The 23,547-nt window shown below is 41.2% G+C and overlaps 2 protein-coding genes across 2 annotated transcripts in view; both read left to right on the top strand.

Annotated features, from left to right (window-relative positions):
* The window catches only part of TPR (translocated promoter region, nuclear basket protein), a 145,770-nt gene that overhangs the window by 7,099 nt on the left and 115,124 nt on the right, over positions 1 to 23,547 (top strand). Inside the window, exons 2-4 of the mRNA XM_073642977.1 lie at positions 3,446 to 3,550; positions 4,482 to 4,555; positions 17,907 to 18,003. Coding sequence (XP_073499078.1) covers positions 3,446 to 3,550; positions 4,482 to 4,555; positions 17,907 to 18,003 — 276 coding nt within the window. The remainder of the gene's footprint in view (positions 1 to 3,445; positions 3,551 to 4,481; positions 4,556 to 17,906; positions 18,004 to 23,547) is intronic.
* LOC141156704 (uncharacterized) lies at positions 9,442 to 12,364 on the top strand. Its single transcript, XM_073642979.1, has 2 exons — positions 9,442 to 10,241; positions 10,453 to 12,364. The coding sequence occupies exons 1-2, from the start codon at positions 10,040 to 10,042 to the stop codon at positions 11,823 to 11,825; spliced, it is 1,575 nt and encodes a 524-aa protein (XP_073499080.1). The 5' UTR covers positions 9,442 to 10,039; the 3' UTR covers positions 11,826 to 12,364.

Here is a 23,547-nt window from a genome sequence, read left to right as displayed (position 1 = left end):
AATCCTTCCTTCCATCAGAGATCTCCTTCTCCAGGGACCAATTCACCATCCGAATCCTGAGAGACTACACCTAGCTGCCTGGCTTCTGAATTCCTGATATTAAAAACAAGAGGCCTCTCAGAGAAAGTCATCAAAACTCTCCAGAAGAGTAGGAAACCTGTAACGAACACCATTTTACCATAAGATCTGGAAAACCTTAAAGTGGTGTGCACCCACTCACCCAGACTCTTATCGGGCCGATGTGGCACAGATTCTAGATTTTCTACAAGAAGGTCTGGACAAAGGTCTCATACCTAGTACTCTTAACCCCTTCGCAACCCTGTGATTTTCCGTTTTTGCCTTTTCGTTTTTTGCTCCCCTTGTTCCCAGAGCCATAGCGTTTTTATTTTTACGTCAATATGGCCGCGTGAGGGCTTATTTTTTGCGGGACGAGTTGTACTTTTCAACACCATTACTAGTTTTACCATATTGTGTACGGGAAAAAAATTCCAAGTGCGGTGAATTTTCAAAAAAAGTGCAATACCACATGTTTGTTATATATATATATATATATATATATATATATATATATATATATATATATATATATATATATATATATATATATATATATATTACCATGTTCACTGAATGCTAAAACTGACCTGCCATTATTATTCTCTAGGTCATTACGAGTTCGTAGACACCAAACATGTATAAGTTCTTTTTTATTTAAGTAATGAAAAAAAATTCCAAAGTTTGGTTAAAAAAAAGAAAAAATGTCGCCATTTTCTAAGACCTGTAGCGTCTCCATTTTTCGGGACCTGGGTCTGGGTGAGGGCTTATTTTTTGCTCACTGAGCTGAAGTTTTTATTGATACCATTTACGGGTAGAGCCGATGTTTTCATCGCCCATTATTGCATTTTATTGCAATGTTGCGGCGACCAAAATGCGTAAATTCCTGGCGTTTAGAATTTTTTTTCTTGTTACGCCGTTTACTGATCGGATTAATTTTTTTTTTTATGTTGATCGGGCGATTCTGAACGCGGCGATACCAAATATGTGTATGTAGGTTTTTTTTTTTTTTATTATTTTATTTTGAATGGGGCGAAAGGGGGGTGATTTTAAACTTTTATATTTTTTAAAAATTTTTAAAAAACATTTTTTTTTTTCACTTTCTGCTTGCTTCTATAGTCTCCGTAGGAGACTAGAAGCAGCACTTGTCTGATCGCCTCTGCTACATACAGATGATCAGCAGATCACCTGTATGTAGCAGAAATGGTCCTGTGCTATGAGCGCCGACCACTAGGTGGGCCGCATAGCGACCAACTCATGACAACCACTGGAGTCTGCTGCAGACCCAGGGTTGTCATGACCACCCATCGGTGACCCGCGATCACGTGACGGGGTCACCGATGGGCGGGGTAAGTGACGCGCTTCCGGCGCGGCGCTGTTAAATGCCGCTGTCAGAGATTGACAGCGGCATTTAACATGTTAACAGCCGCGGGTGGATCGCGATTCCACCCGCGGCTGTTGCGGGCACATGTCAGCTGTAATAATCAGCTGACTTGTGCTCGGTTCAGTGCGGGCTCAGTGCCAGAGCCCTCACTGAACCGGGGGATTACAGCCTGTGCGTACTAATACGGCACAGGCTGTAAAGTGGTTAACTTAAGGTCTAGGTAGCAGCGATAAGCTCCTACTTTGATCAAAGCCTAGCTGAACATCAGTGAGTGAAGAGATTTATGACAGCAGCCACCCGCATCCACCCTAAAGTAACAGACTTGATTCCCCCCTGGGACCTTAACATTGTTCTGAAGCGGTTAACCCTTCCACCCTTTGAGCCCTTATCAGCCATAAGACTGGACAGGCTGACCTGGAAAACGGCTTTCCTGGTTGCAATAACAGCCAGAAGAGTGTGTGAACTACAGGCCCTTTCGGTCAACGAACCCTACCTGAGAATCCTGGAAGATTGTCTAATTTTCCGACTTGACCCTTCATTTCTACCTAAGGTGGTCTCAAATTTCCACAGATCTCAGTAGATAATTCTTCCATCATTTTGTGACAACCCAAAAGACAAGAAAGAAATGGAATTCCACACTCTGGATGTTCGGAGAATAGTACTACACTATCTTCATGAAACAGAAGAAGGAAGGAAAGACAAGAACCTATTTGTCCATACACAAGGTCCAAACAGAGGAAAAAAGGCAGCAAAATCCACAATAGCCAACTGGATTAAGAGGGTGATTACCAGATCCAAGATCTGCCTCCTCCGGCAAAGCTCAAGGCCCATTCTACAAGAGCGATATCTGTCTCCTGGGCTGAGAAAGCCAGCGCATCCATAAAACAGATTTGCAGAGCTGCTAAGTGGACCTCGATTCAGACTTTCTCCAAACACTGCAGACTAGACCTCATGTCCGTTGGAGATTTAGCCTTCAGAAGGAAGGTCCTTCAGGCTATTGTCCCTCCCTAGTATATCTTTGGTATACCTCCTGTGTGCTGTCGTGGGGGGTTATTAGAGAAAATAGAATTAGACTTACCGGTAATTCGGTTTCTAATAACCCACCACAACAGCATGGGTAATTCCCTCCCCCTCGCTTATTATTTCTACGACAGCTTGATCAGTAGAAATAAAATTAATTTGAAGCATCTATACTCTTGTGGTCCTTTGTAATAACACTGGAGGAAGGATGAGGGAGGGGCTATTTAAACCTCTTCATATTTCCTGTCCCTATTAGGGTGGGGTTACATCCTCCTGTGTGCTGTCATGGTGGGTTATTAGAAACTGAATTAAGTCTAATTCTATTTTATCAGGTAGTACTCCGACCAATGTTATACTATGCGGCAGTGTAGATCTGCAATTTTTTTCTGCAGACTGAATCGGTCTGTGGGGAAAAGAAATCGCACCATGCTCCGAGTGGCTCCGGAATTTGGAACACTCGCGCCCATTCAAGTCTATGGGTGCGTGTGAAACATCAGACTGCACTTGGATGTCCTTTGACTGCAGTCCAACATCCACAGACTCAGACAATGGAGAAATTAAGTTCTCCATCTTCTCCACACCGGTGATAGGATTCTTGCATGTGAGAGAATCAGATCACACAAAGATGGCACTCGGCTCAGACTCTGATCTGTGTCATTACATAATCTTCCTGAATCTCTCGTGTGACCCCGGCCCATGTCTGAGACTGTCAGAGACTCTCATAGTTGCATTGAGAAAGTGACTTCCAGTTCGTGCAGAAGTTTCTGGGCAAGCCAGAAAGTAAGAGCTGTGGCCACATGCTGCAGAACTGGATGGAAAAGAGCCATCGGTGGGTATATAATACCTGCCCGGTGCACAAGGCTATCACGAAGAAGGTACAGGATAGTAAAAATGAAAAGCTAGAGTGCTACTTTAATGATATTTAGGCAGCTGGCGATCATCTTGTTCTTACTGAATATTCACCAGCTCTTATGGTTTTCCTCATAGACCAGCAGTACTTTGAAATTGAGAAGCGGTTAACTCAAAGTCAGGAATACCTTGTATCTAAGACACAAGAGAGTCAGAGTCTGAGGGATCAGCTCAGTAAGAAAGGTAGGTACCTGGGGAATTCTTTTGCACGTATTTGTGAGGTGTTTTCAATGTTATCATTTTATTTCCCCTGGTAGACTGGTGATCCGCTTGTCTACCCTGTGCCTGTCCTTAATCTGCACTGGGCACCGCTTGTGGAGTGTTAGTTACTGAGTATATAAGGCTGCTCCTCTTAATCTTTCCTCTCTTCATGCCTTCTATTTTGTAAACTGTGATTATTTTTTGCTTAGAATAATGAAGACAAAACTTTTCAAAACTGATCCATCAACATCCACAGAAGCCAACAAGTATAAAGACTTTTCAGAGTTACATGGCTGTTAAAGCGCACCGGTCAGCAGGATTGTGCTCAGTAAACTACATACACTGTCAGAAATCCAGAAACTTACATGCAGCAATATGGCCGCGCATTTGCAGTAAAATATCTTGTTTGCCGATAGATGTTACTGTTAATGTGCGGCCATATTGCTGCATGTAAATTTCTGGATTTATAGGAGGCCGGTCAGTGAAGGCACACTGAGCTCTCATAAGAGCATACAGATGAATATATAAGCCGAGAACCAGATAGAGCGCCCCCCACAGGCCGCCCTGAATCACGAGAATATCCTCTCCAAACTGAAAGTAAAGCTTACACAAGAACCATAGGACGGATTTCATCAACCAAGGTATCATATTAATCAGTGTAATGGCGCCCACCTGATAGTGTATGTAGTTTACTGAGCACAACCCTGCTGACAGGTGCACTTTAATTGAAGATGTAGTCAGGCAGAGAAACATACTTAAAGATATGCAGTTTATTAATAAAACCTGTTACTAATGTGCTCCAATTCTTCATAACATATTAGAGCACAGATTATGTGTAACCCATTTAATTTATTGTATTTTTTACCATTATGGCATTTGTGAAGACATTTACATGCTTCATTGTTTATTTAAGGTGAAGAACAAAAAGAATTGAATGAGAAAGTTAAAGATCTTGAGACGTCCAATATCCGTCTTGTGGCTTTACAGGTTTGGTTATTTTTATTAAGCTGCACAACTTTAGCAGATGATGCTTCTCTGACCCAAATCTGAAGCAAATAGCCAATTCTATGCTACTGTGCTGATTTGTGTAAAATGATAACATTTAGCTCTTCATTCGCAGAGTTTTGTTGGGATTGGATTGTTGCCATGATAGGGAACTTGATACCCGATTTTCCTTGTGTACGCAATATCTACCACCTTTTAGCCCTCTTCTGATAGAATTTCTGCAACCCCCTTGACATGAGCCCCATCACCCTCAGTAGGTCCAAAATTGACTATAATTGTCATGTACTGTATGCTAGCGGCTCAATGGGTGCTGTCTCCTCAGCCGTGATTGACGTCACCTATATCATACACATACGTCAGGCACCCTATTAAAGGGTGGGCCCATGGTTTATATTGGGGGGGAAAACTTTAAGACATGTCTCCTTTTTACAACTAGTCAATAGAAATGCTAAGAGGAAAAAGTTTTTAGCCCGGCCCTTTCATAATATCTGCAATCAAATGTCAGATTTCAGTGGAAGGAAACTGCACAGATAATTGGATGGGAAATTCCTCTGGTTATAAGATCTATGTTCACATGAGGCTGGTATGCTGTTGAAGTTTCTTGTACGGTAAATCTGAATTGTTTCTGCACAATTTGCATATAATTTTTCAGACTTGCAGAAAGTCTCTACAACTTTTCCATATCAGTTGTACAATGTATGTTAGTACCAATACTGTGGCACATGAGGCGGTCACGTGTGTGGCATCAGAACTCCGGAGATATTCCTTGGGACAGCAGAGAGCAGGGTGAAGGAGGAGTGAGCCAGCACCCCTTAATGCCATCACCCCGGAGCAGCGTGTCAGAGCAGAGCCGTCTCATACCCCTCTCTTGGATTGATAGTGGTAGGTTAAAATGGAGTTATTTTTTTAACCCCTTCCCGACATGTACTGTACATGTCCAGCACAGTGGGAGGTGACTTCCCGCAAACCGCCATGCATGTACAGTGATTCAATGATGCTGTTGGCTCATAAGCATGCTTGTTAGTCAGCACCATCAGCTGCTGCCTGGTGTATATCATAGCTGACACCCTACTGCAGCGGCTGCATAGCATTTAAAGGAAGTTTATCAGCACAGAATGACTTTTCAAACAAGGTACTGACGCTTGGTGCATCATTTTTTTTCCATATACAGTCATGGCCAAAAGTGTTGGCGCACTTGAAATTGTTCAAGAAAGTTAAGTATTTCTCCCAGAAAATTATTGCAATTACACATGTTTTGTTATACACATGTATATTTCCTTTGTGTATATTGGAACAAAAAAAAGAGGAAAATAATGGCAAATTGGACATAATTTCCCCCAAAACCCCCAAAAATGATCAGGACAAAATTGTTGGCACCCTCAACTTAATATGTGGTTGCACACCCTTTGGATTAACCCCTTTCTGACGTGTGACCTAATAGTACGTCATGGTGACCTGGGCTGATTGGACCAGTGACGTACTATTAGGTCATATGGCGATCGCGCCCGCACACAAGCGGTGCAGGGCGATCATCGCCAGGTGTCAGCTGATGGTCACAGCTGACAGCCGGTACTATGTGCAGGGAGCGGTCCTGCACCACTCCCTGCACATTAACCCCCTCAATGCTGCGATAAATGTCTATTGCAGCATTGCGGGGGCAAGGGGAGGTGATTTCCGATACTCGCCTCTCCTGCAGGTGTCCAATGCTGTTTATCATCATACCGCCAAACAAAAAATGTAATAAAACGTTATCAAAAAGTCGAATGCAAATAGAAATGGTATCACTGAAAACGTCATCTTGTCCCGCAAAAAACAAGCCGCCATACAGCTCCATTGGCCAAAAAAAAAAAAGTTATAGCTCTCAGAATAAAGCGTTACAAAACTAATTTTTTCTATAAAATAGTTTGTGTAAAAGCGCCAAAACATAAAAAAAAAAACTATATAAATGTAGTACCTCTGTAATCATACTGACTAACGCTGCTTTATCAATTTTACCACACGCGGAACAGCATTAAAAAAAACAATTCCGGAATTGTTGGTTTTTGTTTATTCTCCCTCTCAAAAATTGGAATAGAAAGCGATCAAAAAATGTCATGTGCCCAAAAATGGTACCAATAAAAACGTCAACTTGTCCCGCAAAAAAACAAGCCGTCACGTGACTGTTGGCCGAAATACGGAAAAATTATAGCTCGCAAAATGTGGTGATGCAAAAACTAGTCTTTGCAAAATAAAATCGTCGTTTAGTGTGTGACAGCTGTCAATAATAAAAACCCGATATGATTCTGGTATCGCTGTAATTGCACCGACCCGAAGAATAAAGCGGTCTAATCACTTACACCGCACGAGGAACGGCGTAAAAAATTAAACTCTAGGGTTATGCTAGGGTCCGGGTTAGGGTTGTGCTAGAGCAGTCATCAAAACAAAAGGTGGCTACTTTGAAGAACCTAGAATATAAGACATATTTTCAGTTGTTTCACACTTTTTTGTTAAGTATATAATTCCACATGTGTTAATTCATAGTTTTGATGCCTTCAGTGTGAATGGACAATTTTCAAAGTCATGAAAATACAGAAAAATCTTTAAATGAGAAGGTGTGTCCAAACTTTTGGTCTGTACTGTACAAAACGGCTATGTGCTGAATGTAGAGCCTCCATGCTAAAGGAGGAGCATGGGGCTTTTTTAAACGAGATGCATAGTATATTCAAAGAAGAGGTTCAGGGTTGTATTACGTCTCTGCAGCCCCCAGGTTCAGGAGTCCAGGATGTCCAGGGTCCCAAAAGACCCAGAGAAGATATAGCACCATCTTCTGAGGGTGAAATTGACCCATCTGGCGACTCTGACAGTGAGACCATTAGTCCACCTCAGGGCAGGGAGCTGGAAAGATATTTGTTCCACTCAGATGGTATGGATATTCTTCTTCGAGCAGTCTGAAAAACGATGCCGGTAGAGGAAACAGAGAAGAGCAGTAACATTCAGGATGAGATGTTTGGTGGTCTTAGAACCCAGAGATCCATGTTTTTTTCCTGTTAATGCTCATGTGAAGGACATGATACTAGAGGAATGGGAGGATGCGGAGAAGAGACTCTATACCATGAGACTTCCGCGCTCGACTATCTTTTGACCCAGAGGACACCAATGTGTGGGACACTATTCCTAAAATTGACGTCCCGGTGGTAAGGTGGTCAAGAAAACCTCTATCCCCTTTTGAAGACTCGTCAGGACTTAAAGATCCTATGGTTAGGAAGGCGGATGGACTTTTGAAAAAAAAACCTGGGAAGCTTCAGTGGCAATTATTAAATCTAATGTCGCTGCTACATCTATTGCCAGATCCATAAGAGTCTGGCTAGAAGAGCTAGAGAGTCATCTACGACATGGCAGCCCGAGGGAATCTCTCCTTCAATCATTGCCCCTTTTTAAAAATGGCAACAAATTTTATGGCCGACGCTTCAGCGGAATCGGTCAGATTTGCGGCCAGAAATAATGCGCTTTCCAACTCAGCCCGTAGAGCTGTTTGGTTAAAAACATGGTCTGGAGATACAGCTTCTAAGAACAAACTGTGCTCCATTCCATTTTCTGGGCTCAGAGTATTTGGACCTATACTAGATGACATTCTAGAAAAAGCGTCCGATAATAAGAAGGGTTTCCTGAGGGGAAAAAAGGAGCAGCCCTTTCGTAAACCTTTCCCCTCCCGTAAATATAACACGCAGAAAAAAGGGGGGGGTCCATAAGCAGGAGTTTTAATAAGGGGAGCAAAGATAAAAAATACCAGCCCAGTACTAGTTCCCATCCAAAACGACAATGACTATGTCAGAGTAGGAGGGCGATTAAAGTTTTTCAGAAACAGTTGGCAACGGGTAACTCAAAATCCCTGGATACTAACAACTATAGCGCAGGGTTACAGGATATAATTTTCTCAAAATCCCCCTCAAAAATTCCGCCTGACGAGAGGTTCCCCTACCTCTCTTTCCTGTCTGCGGGCAGGCATAGAGAAGCTGCTACTTCAGAGGGTTATTGTACCAGTTCCAGAACACGAACAACATCGGGGCCATTACTCCTCTCTGTTTTCAATAAAGAAACCGTCAGGGGAGTTCCGTACAATTATCAACCTGAAACCCCTAAACCGATGGGTCCGCTACAAAAAATTCCGCATGGAATCGGTAAGATCAGCCATCCCTCTAATAGACGCGGATGCGGTAATGTGCATCCTGGACTTCAGGGATGCATACTACCACCTGCTAATACATCCCTCAAGTCAGCAATATCTGAGGTTTGCACTACCATCAGGCAGTCAGATTCTACTCTACCAGTTCCGATGTCTTCCCTTTGGCCTGTCATCTGCTCCCAGAATCTTTACAAAGATCATGGTAGGGGTAGTGGCCTATATCCGATTCAGGGATATTACCCTCATTCCGTACTTGGACGACTTCCTGTTGGTGGCAGGATCTCCTCTAGGTATGACGCAACATCTGGAATTTGTCCTACAGACATTAACCAGCCTGGGCTTGATTGTGAACAAAGAAAAATCCAATCTTGTCCCAAGTACATCACACATCTTCCTGGGAGTCCATCTCGACTCCCAAATACGAATGTCTTGTCTTCCGGAAGACAAGATGCTCTCAATTCCACAAAGGATTCGTTCTTTTGCAAGAGAGAAGGAACCTTCAATCCGGAAGGCTATGATTATTTTGGGAATCATGACGTCATGCATCACCTGCGTCAGATGGAGCCAGTTCCATTCCAGACCTCTACAGAAATGCATCCTTGAAGTGACAGACGGACATCAGGATTGCTTAGACAGGAAGATGTCTTTGTCCAGAGACGCCCAGGACCAGGGTGGATAAAAATCAATGTTTTTTTAAAAAAAATCAAAAAAATCGGATTTTTTTGATTTAAATCGGATTTTTTTCAATAAACTGCTTTTTGAGGAAAATATTTTACCATCCAAAGGTTCTTCCATCATGAGATAAAGCTGAGTTGTTTAACTCAGTAGAATAAAGGCTGTATATGTGTAACATTCACAATGCCATGCTCTTCCAGAGGTTTCTGTAGGATTAGTGGGCAGTTTCTCTCCTATATTATCACAGACGCTCGCTTTACTTACGCAGTTCTCAAAACTGAATTTGACTCCACAGAGGTCCCAGCCTCTTCTTCACGGCAAAAATGTTACAACATGAACAGAGTTGAGAAAAAGACCTTAATCCTATTGTTCTACAAACCTATGAATACAGAATCAACCCCTTCAGTGCCAAGTCCAAGAAGTTAGACAATATGTTTCTGATTGTTTGGAGTGGAATAGATCTGCACAACACAAGAAGAATGTGAATCTAAGTGTGAGGAGGAGGAAGGGCAAGCAGACAAGAAAATGAAAGTGAAACTTTGAGCACAATACTGCAGCATAGCCACAGACAGACAAGTCTGGATCTGTTTGTGTGTACGATCTGAGGTTTATTACATTCTTTCCTTATAATGGCAGCAGGCCGTAAAAGAGACCCAGTTTGGGAATATTTTAATGAAGCTCCTTCGCCTATCGGTAAGGCAGACATGCGTGCAAAATGCAAACGATGCAACAAAGAGATGCAAGGCCTGGTGGCGCGAATGAGGCAACATCATGAGAAGTGCGGTGATGAAGATGACCAAAGAAACACTTCTGAACAGGCCGGATCTGTTGGTAAACATTTTTATTGAATCCTGCTTCTAAAGACTGAACTGTCATGTGTGAGAAAAATTATATTTCTTATTATTACTGCATGTTACTGTCATTTGGTACAGTTATGAAGAAAAACAAATATTCCTTTTGGGGCAGGGGCAGTGATGTGTTGTGTACAGTAAGCAGAAATTGTATAAACAATAAAATAACAGCATTGACTTTTTTCGTTTAGGGGAATTCATGGATTCTGGAAACTATCCACCTCCAAGATCACCATCATCCTGTTCTACAGTTTCAGAGTTATCCATCCAGGATAGTGCTTCATTAGCAGCAGCATCATCATCATCAGACACCAACAGCCACATATCACCATCACCCAAAAGGAAGAAAAAACCTTTACCTCCTGGAACCACCATAGATAGGTTTGTGATAAGAACTAGCAGATTAGAAAAAGAGTTGATTGATGAAAAAATTGCCCAGTTTATTTATGCAACGAACTCTTCTTTCCGTCTGACTGAGAACCCACATTTCATTAATATGGTTCAGTCACTGAGACCAGGATACAGTCCACCCAGCAGAGCTGATGTTGCAGGGAAACTGCTGGATCAAGTGTATGACAGAGAAATGGAGCAATTTGCAACAGCTCTGGAGGGTAAAATTGTTAACCTAAGTATTGATGGGTGGAGTAATGTCCACAATGATCCTATTGTATGTGCTTGTATAACAACAGAAGAAGGTAAAGTCTTCCTTGCACAAACAACTGATACGTCAGGAAATGCACACACAGCAGAATACTTACAAGAAGTGGCAGTAAAAGCTATAACAACATGTGAACAAAAATTCAAATGTCTAGTACGCAGTTTGGTCACTGACAATGCTGCAAACGTATCCAAGATTAGAAGAAATTTAGAAGAGCAGGGAGGGAATACAAAGCTGCTAATAACATATGGTTGCAGTGCTCATTTGCTGCACCTCTTAGCCAAAGACTTAAGTGTTCCAGAAATAAAGGCTAATGTTGTTGAAATTGCTAAATACTTCCGTAATAATCATTTTGCTGCAGCAGCTCTGAAAAGGATGGATGGAACCAAGCTAACGCTCCCACAAGATGTTAGATGGAACTCTGTGGTGGACTGTTTTGAGCAGTATATCAAAAACTGGCCTATTCTGATGACACTTTGTGAAGAAAATCGAGATAAAATAGATGGCACTGTCACGGCCAAAATCCTCAACATTGGGCTTAAGAGAAATGTTGAACATATGCTGAGCTTCCTGAAACCCATCTCTCAAGCTTTAAACAAAATACAGAAAAATAACTGTTTCATTGCGGATGCTGTTGAAATTTGGAAGGAACTGAGTGAACACTTAAAAACAGAACTACACATGGACAGAATTAAATTACAAGCAGTAAACAAACGAATGGGACAAGCACTGACTCCGGCTCATTTTTTGGCAAATATTGTCAATATCCAATATCAGGGTCAAAACCTAAGTGCTGAGGAAGAGGAGTTAGCTATGACATGGGTATCCAGCAATCATCCATCTTTAATGCCAACTATAATAAACTTCAGAGCTAAGGGGGAACCATTCAAGAAATATGTTTGCTGAAGATATTTTAAGGAAGGTCACACCAGTAAACTGGTGGAAGTCACTTAAGCGCTTGGATTTAGAGACTGTTCAAGTAATGATTTCACTTTTAACAGCAGTAGCTTCTTCTGCAGGCGTTGAAAGAATATTCTCTTCCTTTGGACTCATTCATTCTAAATTGAGAAATCGGTTGGGACCCAATAAAGCAGGAAAGCTTGTTTTTCTTTTCCAGATTATGAATAGGAACAAAGAAGAAGATGATGATGAAGATGACGACGAGTGAGCTACAGGGACAGTAGTATTTAAGTTTTTCATGTGTCGGCTGGGCTGACAGTCTAAGTTTCTTAAAATATATATATATATATTTTGTTTAGCCAAATTACTTAACAAACATGGATGTTTGTTTAAGCAAATAACTTATGCTGTAATGTTGTTATTGTTTCAGTTGAATAAATCTATTTAAATTGTTATTAAGGTCAGGATTATTTTTCTCCTTCCTAAGTACAACAGAACAGTGGTGTCCAAATATGAATGATTAACCCATTAAACCGGGGAGAAAAAAGTAATATAAAAAGTGATTCTAAAAATCTTCATCTACTTGCATGTTAAAGTAGCAAGAACTAGTTTAGGTAGAAACTTTGATTTAAATCACTGATTTAAATCAAGCCTTACTGACTAGTGATTTAAATCGTGATTTAAATCAGTTAGATTTAAATCAAATCCACCCTGCCCAGGACGCTACACTGGTGACTCGACCGGAATAATCTACAGAAGGACGTGCAGTGGATTCTGGAACCTTGTCTTTTAGTGACCACGGATGCAATCCTCTCAGGATGGGGAGCTCAAGTGGGAGATTATTATCTCCAAGGAACATGGTATACAGAGATTCAGACTCGATCATCGAATTTTCGAGAACTACAGGCAATCTGGGAAGCCCTACAGAGAAGCTGGGCGGTCTTAAGAGTCAGACATGTAAAAATCCTGTCGGACAACAATCACGGCAGTCTCTTTCATCAGACATCAGGGCGGACCAAGACATCCACTTCTCCAGTCCCTGGCTAACAGGATATTCTTAGGGATAGAGAAGATAGTGAGCTCCATTTCAGCAGTTCACCTTCGGGGATCCAACAATCAGGAGGCAGATTACCTCAGCAGGCGTCAGATGAAGGCTTTAGAATGGGAGCTGAACTAAGAGGTGTTCCAGCAACTAACTCGCAGATGGGGTCAGCCGCACCTAGACCTTTTTGCATCCAGAACGAATGCAAAGACGACATCTTTCTTCTCTCTCGACCCAGGAGATCATCCTCTGGCAGTGGATGCTCTCACAATATTGGGGAGAAGGCCTAAAATATGCCTTCCCACCTGCTCCTCTAATTCCGAGAATGCTGCAGAAAATTCAGGAAGATCGGGCAACAGTCATAACAATTGTACCGTTCTGGCCAAGGAGGAGTTGGTTCTCCCTTCTACGTCATCTAGCTTTGGAAGACCCAATCATTTTACCATTTCAGGAAGATCTTCTGACGCAAGGTCCACTGTTGCATCGGAATCTTCAACAACTCCAACTCTCAGCCTGGCTTCTGAAGGGGAGATCCTGAAGAACAAAGGCTTATCCGCCAGAGTGATCCAGACTATGCAGGCTAGTAGAAAACCTGTAACCCAGGCCATATATAAAAAAGTCTGGAGGACTTTTTGTCAGTTCCACAGGACGGTAGACATCTCTCAGCCAGACATCCCTGCGATCCTTGATTTCTTGCAGGCGAGATTTGACACAGGTCTTAGACCAAGTACCTTGAAGGTGCAGATTGCAGCACTAGGTGCTTTCTTCGACACATCATTGTCCTCGCATCCCTGGATAATCAGGTTTGTCAAGGCAATCCAGAGACTTAGGCCTGCCCAGAGAATTTCTTCCGCTCCGTGGGATCTGAATCTTGTCCTGAGAGTCCTTTGCAAACCTGCCTTCGGCCCAGTTAATGAATTGGGAATAAAGAACTTGACTCTGAAAACAGTCTTCTTGGTGGCAATCACCACGGCTAAACGGTTGGGTGAAATCCAGGCTCTATCTGCTGTCGAGACTTGTATTTCGGGATGATTGTATCATTCTCAAACTGGATCCAAGTTTCTCCTCGAAGGTGGTGTCATCGATTACCTTAAACCAAGAAGTGATTCTTCCATCATTCTGCGAAAACCCTAGGAACCAGAGGGAGGAAGAGTTCCACCATCTCAATGTCCTCCGAGCAGTGTTGGCCTATTTGGAAGCCAATCTGAACTGGAGATTAGACTCTAATCTTTTTATACAGTTTGGGGGAAAAAATAAAGGCAGGAAGGCTTCAAAACCATCCTTGGCTAGATGGGTCACATCCATGATTAATCTAGCATACCTTTCAGAAGGACAGCCTCCCCCTGAAATTATCAAAGCCCATTCCACCAGAGCAATTTTCACCTCATGGGCAACTAGAGCAGGGGCTACCATTGAACAGATATGTACCGCAGCCACATGGTCAGGACATACTACTTTCTGCAAACACTACAAGCTAGATGTTCTCTCACAGCAGAGATCTGCGTTTGGTAGGATGGTACTTAAGGCAGTTATCCCACCCTAAGATATGAGTTCTTGGATATACTCCAATGGTGCTGTCATGGGGACGTACTGGAAAACCGGAATTAGTCTTACCGGTAATGATGTTTCCAGGAGTCCACTTGACAGCACCCTTATTTCCCTCCCTATATTGCTACTGTATGTGACTCTAACGTATGTCTAAGCAGTCTAAAATAAAATTTTGTTGTACCAAGCCAATGTGGTTCTTGGAAAATCACTGAGGAGGTTGGGGGTGGGAGGGCTTTTAACCTCTTGTGCTTCCTGTCCCTACAAAGGATATGGGATTACTCCTCCTATGATGCTGTCACGTGGACTCCTGGAAACATCATTACCGGTAATACTAATTCCGTTTTTTTTGGGTGTCTAATAACTGTGAAATGTGCGGGGCGGGGACTCGAGCATGTCACTTGAGTACCCGCGATACATGGTGCATACATGAGTACTCGATGCAAACTCAAGTAGTGAGCACTTGCACTCAAGACTAATGACAACTTCTGTGTCGTACCACCGGGTTCAAAATGTTCACTATACTCCTTGATAAAATCCTATAGGGGTCTAATTTCCAAAATGGTGTCACTTGTGGGGGGTTTCCACTGTTTAGGCACATCAGGGGCTCTCCAAAAGCAACATGGCGTCCGCTAATTATTCAAGCAAATTTTACATTCAAAAAGTCAACTTCTCTTCCGAGCCCTGCCGTGCGCCCAAACAGTGGCTTCCCCCCACATATGGGGCATCATTGTGCTCAAAAGAAATTGCACAACACATTTTGGGGTCCATTTTTTCCTGTTACCAATTTTTTTATTTTTGCAAAGGTATTTTTTTTTTCTAACATATTCAAAAAATTCCTATGAAGCACCTTGAGGGGTGCAGTTTTTAGAATGGTGTCACTTTTGGGTATTTACTGTCATAAAGGCTCCTCAAAGTCACTTCAAATGTGATGTGGTCCCTAAAAAAAAAAAAAAAATGGTTTTGTAAATTTTGTTGGGAAATGTATTTAGATTTTAGATATAATAACTCTGCTTTTCATCACCTGTTTTACCTATTGCATTTTTTGTGTGTCTTATTGTGTATAAATATGTGGCTCTTCAGATTTTGTGGTATATTAGCCTGATGAAGAGACTTGAGTAGTCTCGAAAGCTTGCAATTTGTTACGATCTTTTCAGTTAGCCATTAAAAGGTATCAACCACTGAGGACTCTCAAATCTAAATATTTTTCTATCCACTGGCTAACATGGTACAAGAATATATATTTTCCCTATATTGGAAAATTTCAAAATCGCTGGTCAACTTTTAACCCTTATAGCTCCCTAAAAAAAAATTTGGTTCCAAAATTGTGCTGATGTAAAGTAGACATGTGGGAAATGTTAAGTATTTTGTGTGACATATCTATCTGATTTAAGGGCATAAAAATTTAAATTTTGAAAATTGCAAAATTTTCATCAAATTTCCGTGTTTTTTTTCACCAACGCAAGTCATATCGAAGAAATGTTAACACTATCATGAAGTACAATATGTCCCGAAAAAAAACAATCTCAAAATCAGGGAGATCCATTGAAGCGTTCCGGAGTAGTTCCCGGTTATTAACGTGCAAACCACCCTCGGGGGTAAAGTGGTTAAATAACTGCGTAATCAATCACTTCCTATAACCATCAACAAGCTTCTTACACTTCTCAACTGGAATTTTGGACCACTCTTTTTTTGCAAACTGCTCCAGGTCTCTCATATTTGAAGGGTGCCTTCTCCCAACTTGTAACCTTGAGATTGTTGCTATTGTTCAACAATTTTTGGTCTCAAGTCGTCAGGCAGTTATCTTCTCTTCTTTCTCTTCTCCATGCTTAGTGTGGCACACACAGACACACAGATTGAATCCATTTCTCCCCTCTTATCTGTTTTCAGATGTGAATTTCATATTGCCCACACCTGTTACTTGCCACAGGTGAGTTTGAACGAGCATCACATGCTTGACACAAAGTTGTTTACTCAAATTTTTGGAAAGGTGGCAACAATTTTCCTTGGCCCATTTTGGGGGTTTTGTGTGAAATTGTATCCAATTTGTCTATTTTTTGTGTTGTTCCAATACACGTTTAATTTCTTTGCGTGTATAACAAAACGTTTAATTGCAATAATTTTCAGGAGAAATACTTTATTTTCTGGAACCATTTCAAGAGTACCAACTCTTTCGGGCATGACTGCATCTCCACCCTTCTCTAGATTTAGAAAGCCAGAGCTGTCAATCAAAGAAGAGGGGTAGTGAAGATAAAGAAAAAATAAATATGTGGGAAGGTGTACTTAAATTTATAGCCATGGTTCTTGGGGTGTCTGTGCTTTGTATGAACAGTCATTCTGTGCTGACACTCCCGATAAACACTTAGATCCCACTGTCAATAGTGGTGGCCTGTAAGGCCCTGCAATAAGCAGGGTCTAACAGGCAAAGAGTCAGTGTAAAACTGACAGATCTAATATTCTGCAGTACAGAAATATTGCATGGTATTATCAGTGATCAGGCAAGTAAAAGTTAGTCACATATATTGACTAAGGAAAAAAAAAATGTAAAAAAAAGTCTGAATAGTGTGAAAAAATATTTACCTATTTAAAAACTCTTTTTGATAAAAATTAAATTAAAGTACATATTTAGTATTGCCGTGTCTACAATAACCAATGTGATGAAAGTGATCTATAACCCATGTGATGATCACTGTAAAAAATACTAAAAAATAAAACACAAGTAGCTTTTTTATTACACTGATACACAAAAAAATTGAATAAAAAGTCGTACAGGAAGAAAATATCACTGAAAACATCATCTCGTCCCTCAGGGAATACAGCCTATCAACTTCAATTTTTTTTTTCTATGTGCGGTCCATTTACCCTGCGGAGTCTGAGACTACTGCAGTGACAGATTGGATTATCTGTGTGTGTGTGTGTGTGTGTATGAATGAACAGCTCTGACAAAAATGGTGTGTGTGTGTGTGTGTTCCCAACAGCCTTGGATGTTAATATATATTTTCTTCCCTAAGGGCAGATGCATATTGCTGAATTATCAGTTCGAGTGCAATCCGACAAAACATCAGATCACACCCGGACCAATGTTAGTCTATAGGGACGTCAACATGTCAGATTCCCTTGCCCCCCCCACCCATCCATGGAACAAATCGCTGCATGCCTGAATTTGATCTGATTTTTAGATTGCACTCTCTTATGCAAGTCAGTGAAACCATTGGATTGCACTCGTATGACATTTGAGTGCAGTCTGACTTTCACAGACTGACAGAATGGAGAAGATGGAGAACTTTTTTTTTTTTTTGTTTTGCATCTTTTCCTCATCTAAGAGAATTGGACCAAACTATGCAGACACTCTGATCTTATTGTCATCAGCATAATGGTCCCATTTCACTCTAGAGAATACACTGTCGTCTGCACCTGCCCTAATAGTGACGGTCATTGTGGAACTTGGCAGCTTGTTACTCTTCTCTCATAGTAATGTTACTCACGTTTCTGCTTTTTAGAGTCAGTTAACAAGAGCCAGAGATTCAGCTGATTCTGAAAAAAGAGATCTAGTTCAAACCAATGAGCGCCGAGCCCAACAGCTGGAACATCTTAATGGTGAGGACTGCAAGTAAAGCATGATTTTGTGTTCTGTTCACCTATTTTGTGCATTCACTACTGTGTTAGACTCTGAACCATGAGGGTGGGACAGGGCAATGGGATGATAGAGAGTAGCTTGTTTATTTTGTTTTTCTTTGTCTTGTGACTTATGCATCTTATAATTTCTGCAGCTCCAGAATTAATGCAAAATAGCATAGAAAGGACGATGCCTCGTGTTATACGTTCTCACAGATTACTATACAAAGCAGACATACCCAACAAAGTGGTGTTCACCTTTTTAATGTCTAAGGCCATGGCCCCACTATCAGTATTTGGTCAGTATTCTGTCAGTACTTTTTTTCAGGAGTGGGAGCCAAAACCAGGTGAGGAACAATCAGAGAAAAGGTCTAATAGAAACAAGTGCACCAATTCTGCATTTATCACCCACTCCTGGTTTTGGCTCCCACTCCTGAGAAAAATTACTGACCGAATACTGAACAAATAGTGATAGTGAGGCCGTGGCCTAAAAGTGTAGCTCGCCCTGTAAATGGGTTGGAGGGACAGTAGTACCTGCCGTCTCCTGGTGTGATCCTTTTTACAGAGGACTTTCACATGGTTCAACAAACCAGAGTAGAGTAATTATACATTAGAAGAAAGATGCTAAATTGGCGCGGTCTAGTGTGCAGAAAATGATGGTAAAAGCAAAGGTGGGGGTGAGCCTACGAATAGAGCAGTTCCACGTAACGCACAACCTTTTAAGGCACTGTACTGTCTGAATAAGGTGGCATTTGACGCTCCATTTTGATGGCGTGTCGGCACCAATTTAGCGTCTTTCTTCTAAACGGTAGCAGTGTTAAACTTTATTTCAATATGTCATCAGTGGCGACTGTTTCGGGGGCTGGTTTGTGCTCACTGCTTGCTCGCCGCATTCTTTTTTTCTATGAGTGTAAAGTGCTGCGGAAATATGTTGACGCTATATAAATAAAAATTATTAATGAGCACACTCACTTGCTGTCTTCTTACTTCTCATTAGTGTCGACAAGGGAGTTCACTGTCACTGCGCATTTAAAGGAAAATTGTGCAGTCAGCAGGGAGCTCATACTGATCATGCGTTGAAATTGACAACTGGGCACATGGTCAGTATAGCGGGGACTATTCCAGCCCTTGAAATGGATGTGACTGATGACTTTGTTCCAGGATAGTGGTAGCAGCTGTGGCAGTGACTGGAGACCCAGCCACTTGTGACGTTCCTCTTGAGTGTCCCAGCATGCACTGTGGATGCACAAGAGAAAATAAATTTGATGGGGGCACCACTTCCATATACATAAGGATCTACCATAAGATACCAAGCAGTGTACCAAATGTATGAAAGAAAAAAGGTGTGTGTATATATACAAAGGTGATCACCTAGCATTACTTTACTAGACAAAACGTTAACAAGCCACAAAAAAGGGAATTGAAAACATTTTAAAAAGGCCATGATGCATAACACAAAAACAAAGACCCAGTCTAATGGGTCTTGGGTCTATCCCTTAGCTGCCCAAAAAGATATCCCTCTGTTAGCTACAATGAAACTATATACACTTAAAATAGGAAAGGAATGTTACATGTACGTGGATCTTGCACGATAATAGAGAATAACCTGTTATATAATAGTGTAATTAATATATTTTACATGTTGTAAACAGATAGACATGATGATCTTATGGTAGCAGACAAAATCTAAATTTTGTGCATAAGTGTGACAACGCAGCATTCAGTCTTAATTATCCAGACGTAAATTCAGTAGGCCAGGGGACATAGGTTATTTTCTTTGACTTTTGAATTTTTATTTTTATTTAGTCAAGAAACTATTTGTTTAAGCCTGAATGTTGACGCTTGAGTGATATTTACTGCAACTTATTGTCTGCTAACTTTGCAAGACCGAGATGCAGGGTCATTGAACAATTGATGTTTGCTAAATATGTTAATTGACTATTGTGTGGGCCCTGTGACTTGTTGACTCGCAAAACAGAGGAGGAACTATGCAGATCGATTAAATGCTCAAACATTGAGAGTTAAACTCATCCCACCTCCCCATTGACCTGTGGATGATGACATGAACCACAGATGTGGATATAAAAAGGACCCCTATCCTTTTGAGAGGAACTTTACAAAATCACAGCCAATAGAGACTCTTCAGAACAGTAACCAGTACACATGGCTCCATCAAGAGGGACACATATTTGACCCTACAGGATGTCAGCTTAAAGGACCACCGCCCCAGCTGGAAGAACATGGATCTGTTCCATTGAATATCACTGAACCCATGGATACTTTTGGAGAAGCTAGGATTGTGTCCCTCCGGTCACCTAACACCAGGGATATGCTTGGTGAAACCTGGTTGGGACCCTCCGGTCACCTGGAACCCATGGGTATGTTCGGAGAAGCCAGGTTGGGACCTTTATAGGGCCGGAGGAAGTTCATTCTTGGATGGAGAGACTTGCTTATATAAGTACTGATAATATGAGAGCTGGGAGAAAAATGAATATTAAAAATAGGATGTACGATTAATCTCAATATTAGAGTAGGTTATAGTTACCTGATTGATAGGGTTTCAGATGTATAAGCTCCCTGGTTGGAGAGGAGAATAAATGAAGATCCTTGTCCTATTGGGACCTAATAGGGAAAAAAGGGAGGGGGAGGGGTGCTGTAAGTAGTGGGATTAGGGGGAACTAACTGGCTGGTGGATTAGAGTTTTTGTACCTGGAATGTGTGGAACCAAAATCCAGACCAAGAAGGAGTATTGCCGCTTTAGCTCCCTGTATAGGTGAATATGCCCGTGCCTAACCTGTTAGGACCATATGGGTGTATACAGATATGCTCAGGCGAGAGGGCTTGCCACTGAGGGTTGTTGGGGTCTAAGGGAGAAATAGAGGTTAGTTTTGGCAAGTACTTAACCCTAGAACGCATGACCATAAAAATGGGTATTTTCAAAAAAGTTGTTATACCGAAAATGCCTGTAACATAAAAATAAATGAACAACTGGAAATGACAAACAACTATATACCTGAGGAATACCTAGAGTTTCAAAATTCTAACTAAAGTAATCTTGCAGAAAATAGAAAACAATTAACAGGGTGGGCCTGCGAGGCCCCAGGTATGCGTTCTAAGGTTAATGTGCACAACTTATGAGAAAGTACAAAAAGATATACTTGGTGTGGCAGTGGTATCCACTTACAAGTGCTGCAAATATCGGAGTTCTTAATGGATATGTTATTCCATACAAGAAACCGCGGTGCTTTAGTCAGTACAGGGCTCAGCAGGTGTTTGCCCTGTCTTCAGCGTAATTCCTGGTTGCTGTGTTGCGCTGTAACACTGGCAGCGTGCTGACAGCAGAAGAGTGCAGAAGGATGCAGGCGGATGCAAGAAGCCTCATTTTGTGGCTGTATCCGGTAGCGTCTGGTCTAAGGAATGGCTCCAGGGGGCTGTTCGGCATCCCGTGGATAGTTGCAGTGAGCAGAGATTTGGCTTCAGCGTGGTGAAGCGGAGTCGAGGCTGGCGACTCGCACTTATAGGCGACTTGGTGCAGCGGTATTCAAGGAACTGCCTTGACTTAGTAGTCACGCGGTGATCACTATGTATGGAGCGGTAGAAGGGCCAAAATAGTTCCTACGCGTTTCGGAGACACACGGTCTCCATCAGGGATGGTCCCATTACCACTCTTGGTCCATTATATAGGGAGTTCTTTCCTGTGATTGGTCAAGGTGAATTAAATATATCCAGTCAAGTATTAAATGCAAACTGCTCTATTTCGCTGTTCAATCCTTTTTGGGTTTCCTTGTGTCTAACTTAAAAATCCATGCACTTTCGGCTCGGGACATACTTTTAATGTAGTCCCCTTTTCGCCAGTGTTTTTTTACCACTTGGATCCCCAGTACTTGTGTTCCCTGTATGCGTTCCCAATGAGCTTCTAGGAAGTGTTTAGAGGGTGTCCCTGATATTGGTTTTAATATTCCGAAGGTGTTCATTAATATTTTTGAACATGGGGTGTTTAGTGCGTCCCACGTACAATTTATTCCATGGGTGTTTCAGGCAGTAGATAACTCCTGTTGTGGTACATGTAATAAAGTCCTTAATGGGGTGTACTTTTTGATCCGTGCTGATGGTTTTCTTTTTAGTGGAAAGTGAATGTTTGCATGCGTTACACTTTTTACATGGAAAAATACTTTTAAGGTTTTTGGTGAATAGACTATAGGAAATAGTAGGATTTGGCGGGATTCTTATTGAAGGGGCAATCATGTTTCTCAAATTACTAGCTTTTCTGTATATAAATTTAGGTTTAGGTGGTATCTTATCCCCCAGGATTTTGTCATACTTAAGGGGATCCCAATGTTTTCTCACAATTTGACGTTAAAGGTGTGTGTGGAATTAAATTGTACAATTATTGGGGCATCTAGTATAGTATTGCTTAATTTGGAATGAGTTTTAGGGTTTTTTCCTTTCAAAAGGGTATCTCTGGATTTTTAGGACATAATTTTTTGCAGATTCAGATTCATTTTTCTCCCAGCTCTCATACTATCAGTACTTATATAAGCCAGCCTCTCCATCCAAGAATCAACTTCCTCCGGCCCCATAAAGGTACTACGAACATCCTCTAATACCTTTGTCCAGATTATATCTTCCAATTTCATACCTAACTCTTCCTCTCTACTAGGGGACCACTGGTACCTTGTACCATACCACATCCCTCCTACTTACTCCTCAATAGGACCACCACCCTAAATCCTGACTATCTATGTTGAAATGAATAATGCGAATAAAAACAATGTAACAACTATTAATTGCTTATTTTAAAAAAACATTGATTATGAAACCTCTCTATTTTTATCATCATAGCTCTCAAAGTTTATTTATCCAGCACAAATTTTATATATATATATTTTTTATATATATTTTTCTTTAATAGTTTACTAAAAACCAATATCATAGCTCTTGGTAGGACACTGAGTGGTCACTGTCCCAATTTGCAGTGCCACTGTAAACCCTAGTTTTATGTACTATCAAATGCACTTTGTATATCATACCAAGTGAGTGGATTGATTAATCTTGTATACATTTATCATTGTTTTTAGTGGTATGCATCATGGCCTTTTATGGCCTTTTTTTTAATGTTTTTAATTCCCTTATTTGTGGCTTGTTAAAGTTTTGTCTAATAAAGTAATTCTAGGTGATCACCTTTGTGTATATACAGTTAGGTCCATATATATATTTGGACAGAGACAACATTTTTCTAATTTTGGTTCTAGACATTACCACAATGAATTTTAAACAAAACAATTCAGATGCAGTTGAAGTTCAGACTTTCAGCTTTCATTTGAGGGTAGCCAAATTAAAATTGGATGAAGGGTTTAGGAGTTTCAGCTCCTTAGCATGTGCCACCCTGTTTTTAAAGGGACCAAAAGTAATTGGACAGATTAAATAATTGTAAATAATATGTTCATTTCTAGTACTTGGTTGAAAACCCTTTGTTGGCAATGACTGCCTGAAGTCTTGAACTCATGGACATCACCAGACTCTGTG

The sequence above is a fragment of the Phyllobates terribilis genome, unplaced genomic scaffold, assembly GCF_046119375.1.
Source record: "Phyllobates terribilis strain yellow unplaced genomic scaffold, ASM4611937v1 Scaffold_8__6_contigs__length_399053987, whole genome shotgun sequence".
Taxonomy (NCBI): Eukaryota; Metazoa; Chordata; class Amphibia; order Anura; family Dendrobatidae; genus Phyllobates; species Phyllobates terribilis.
This window is presented reverse-complemented; position numbering and strand designations above follow the sequence as displayed.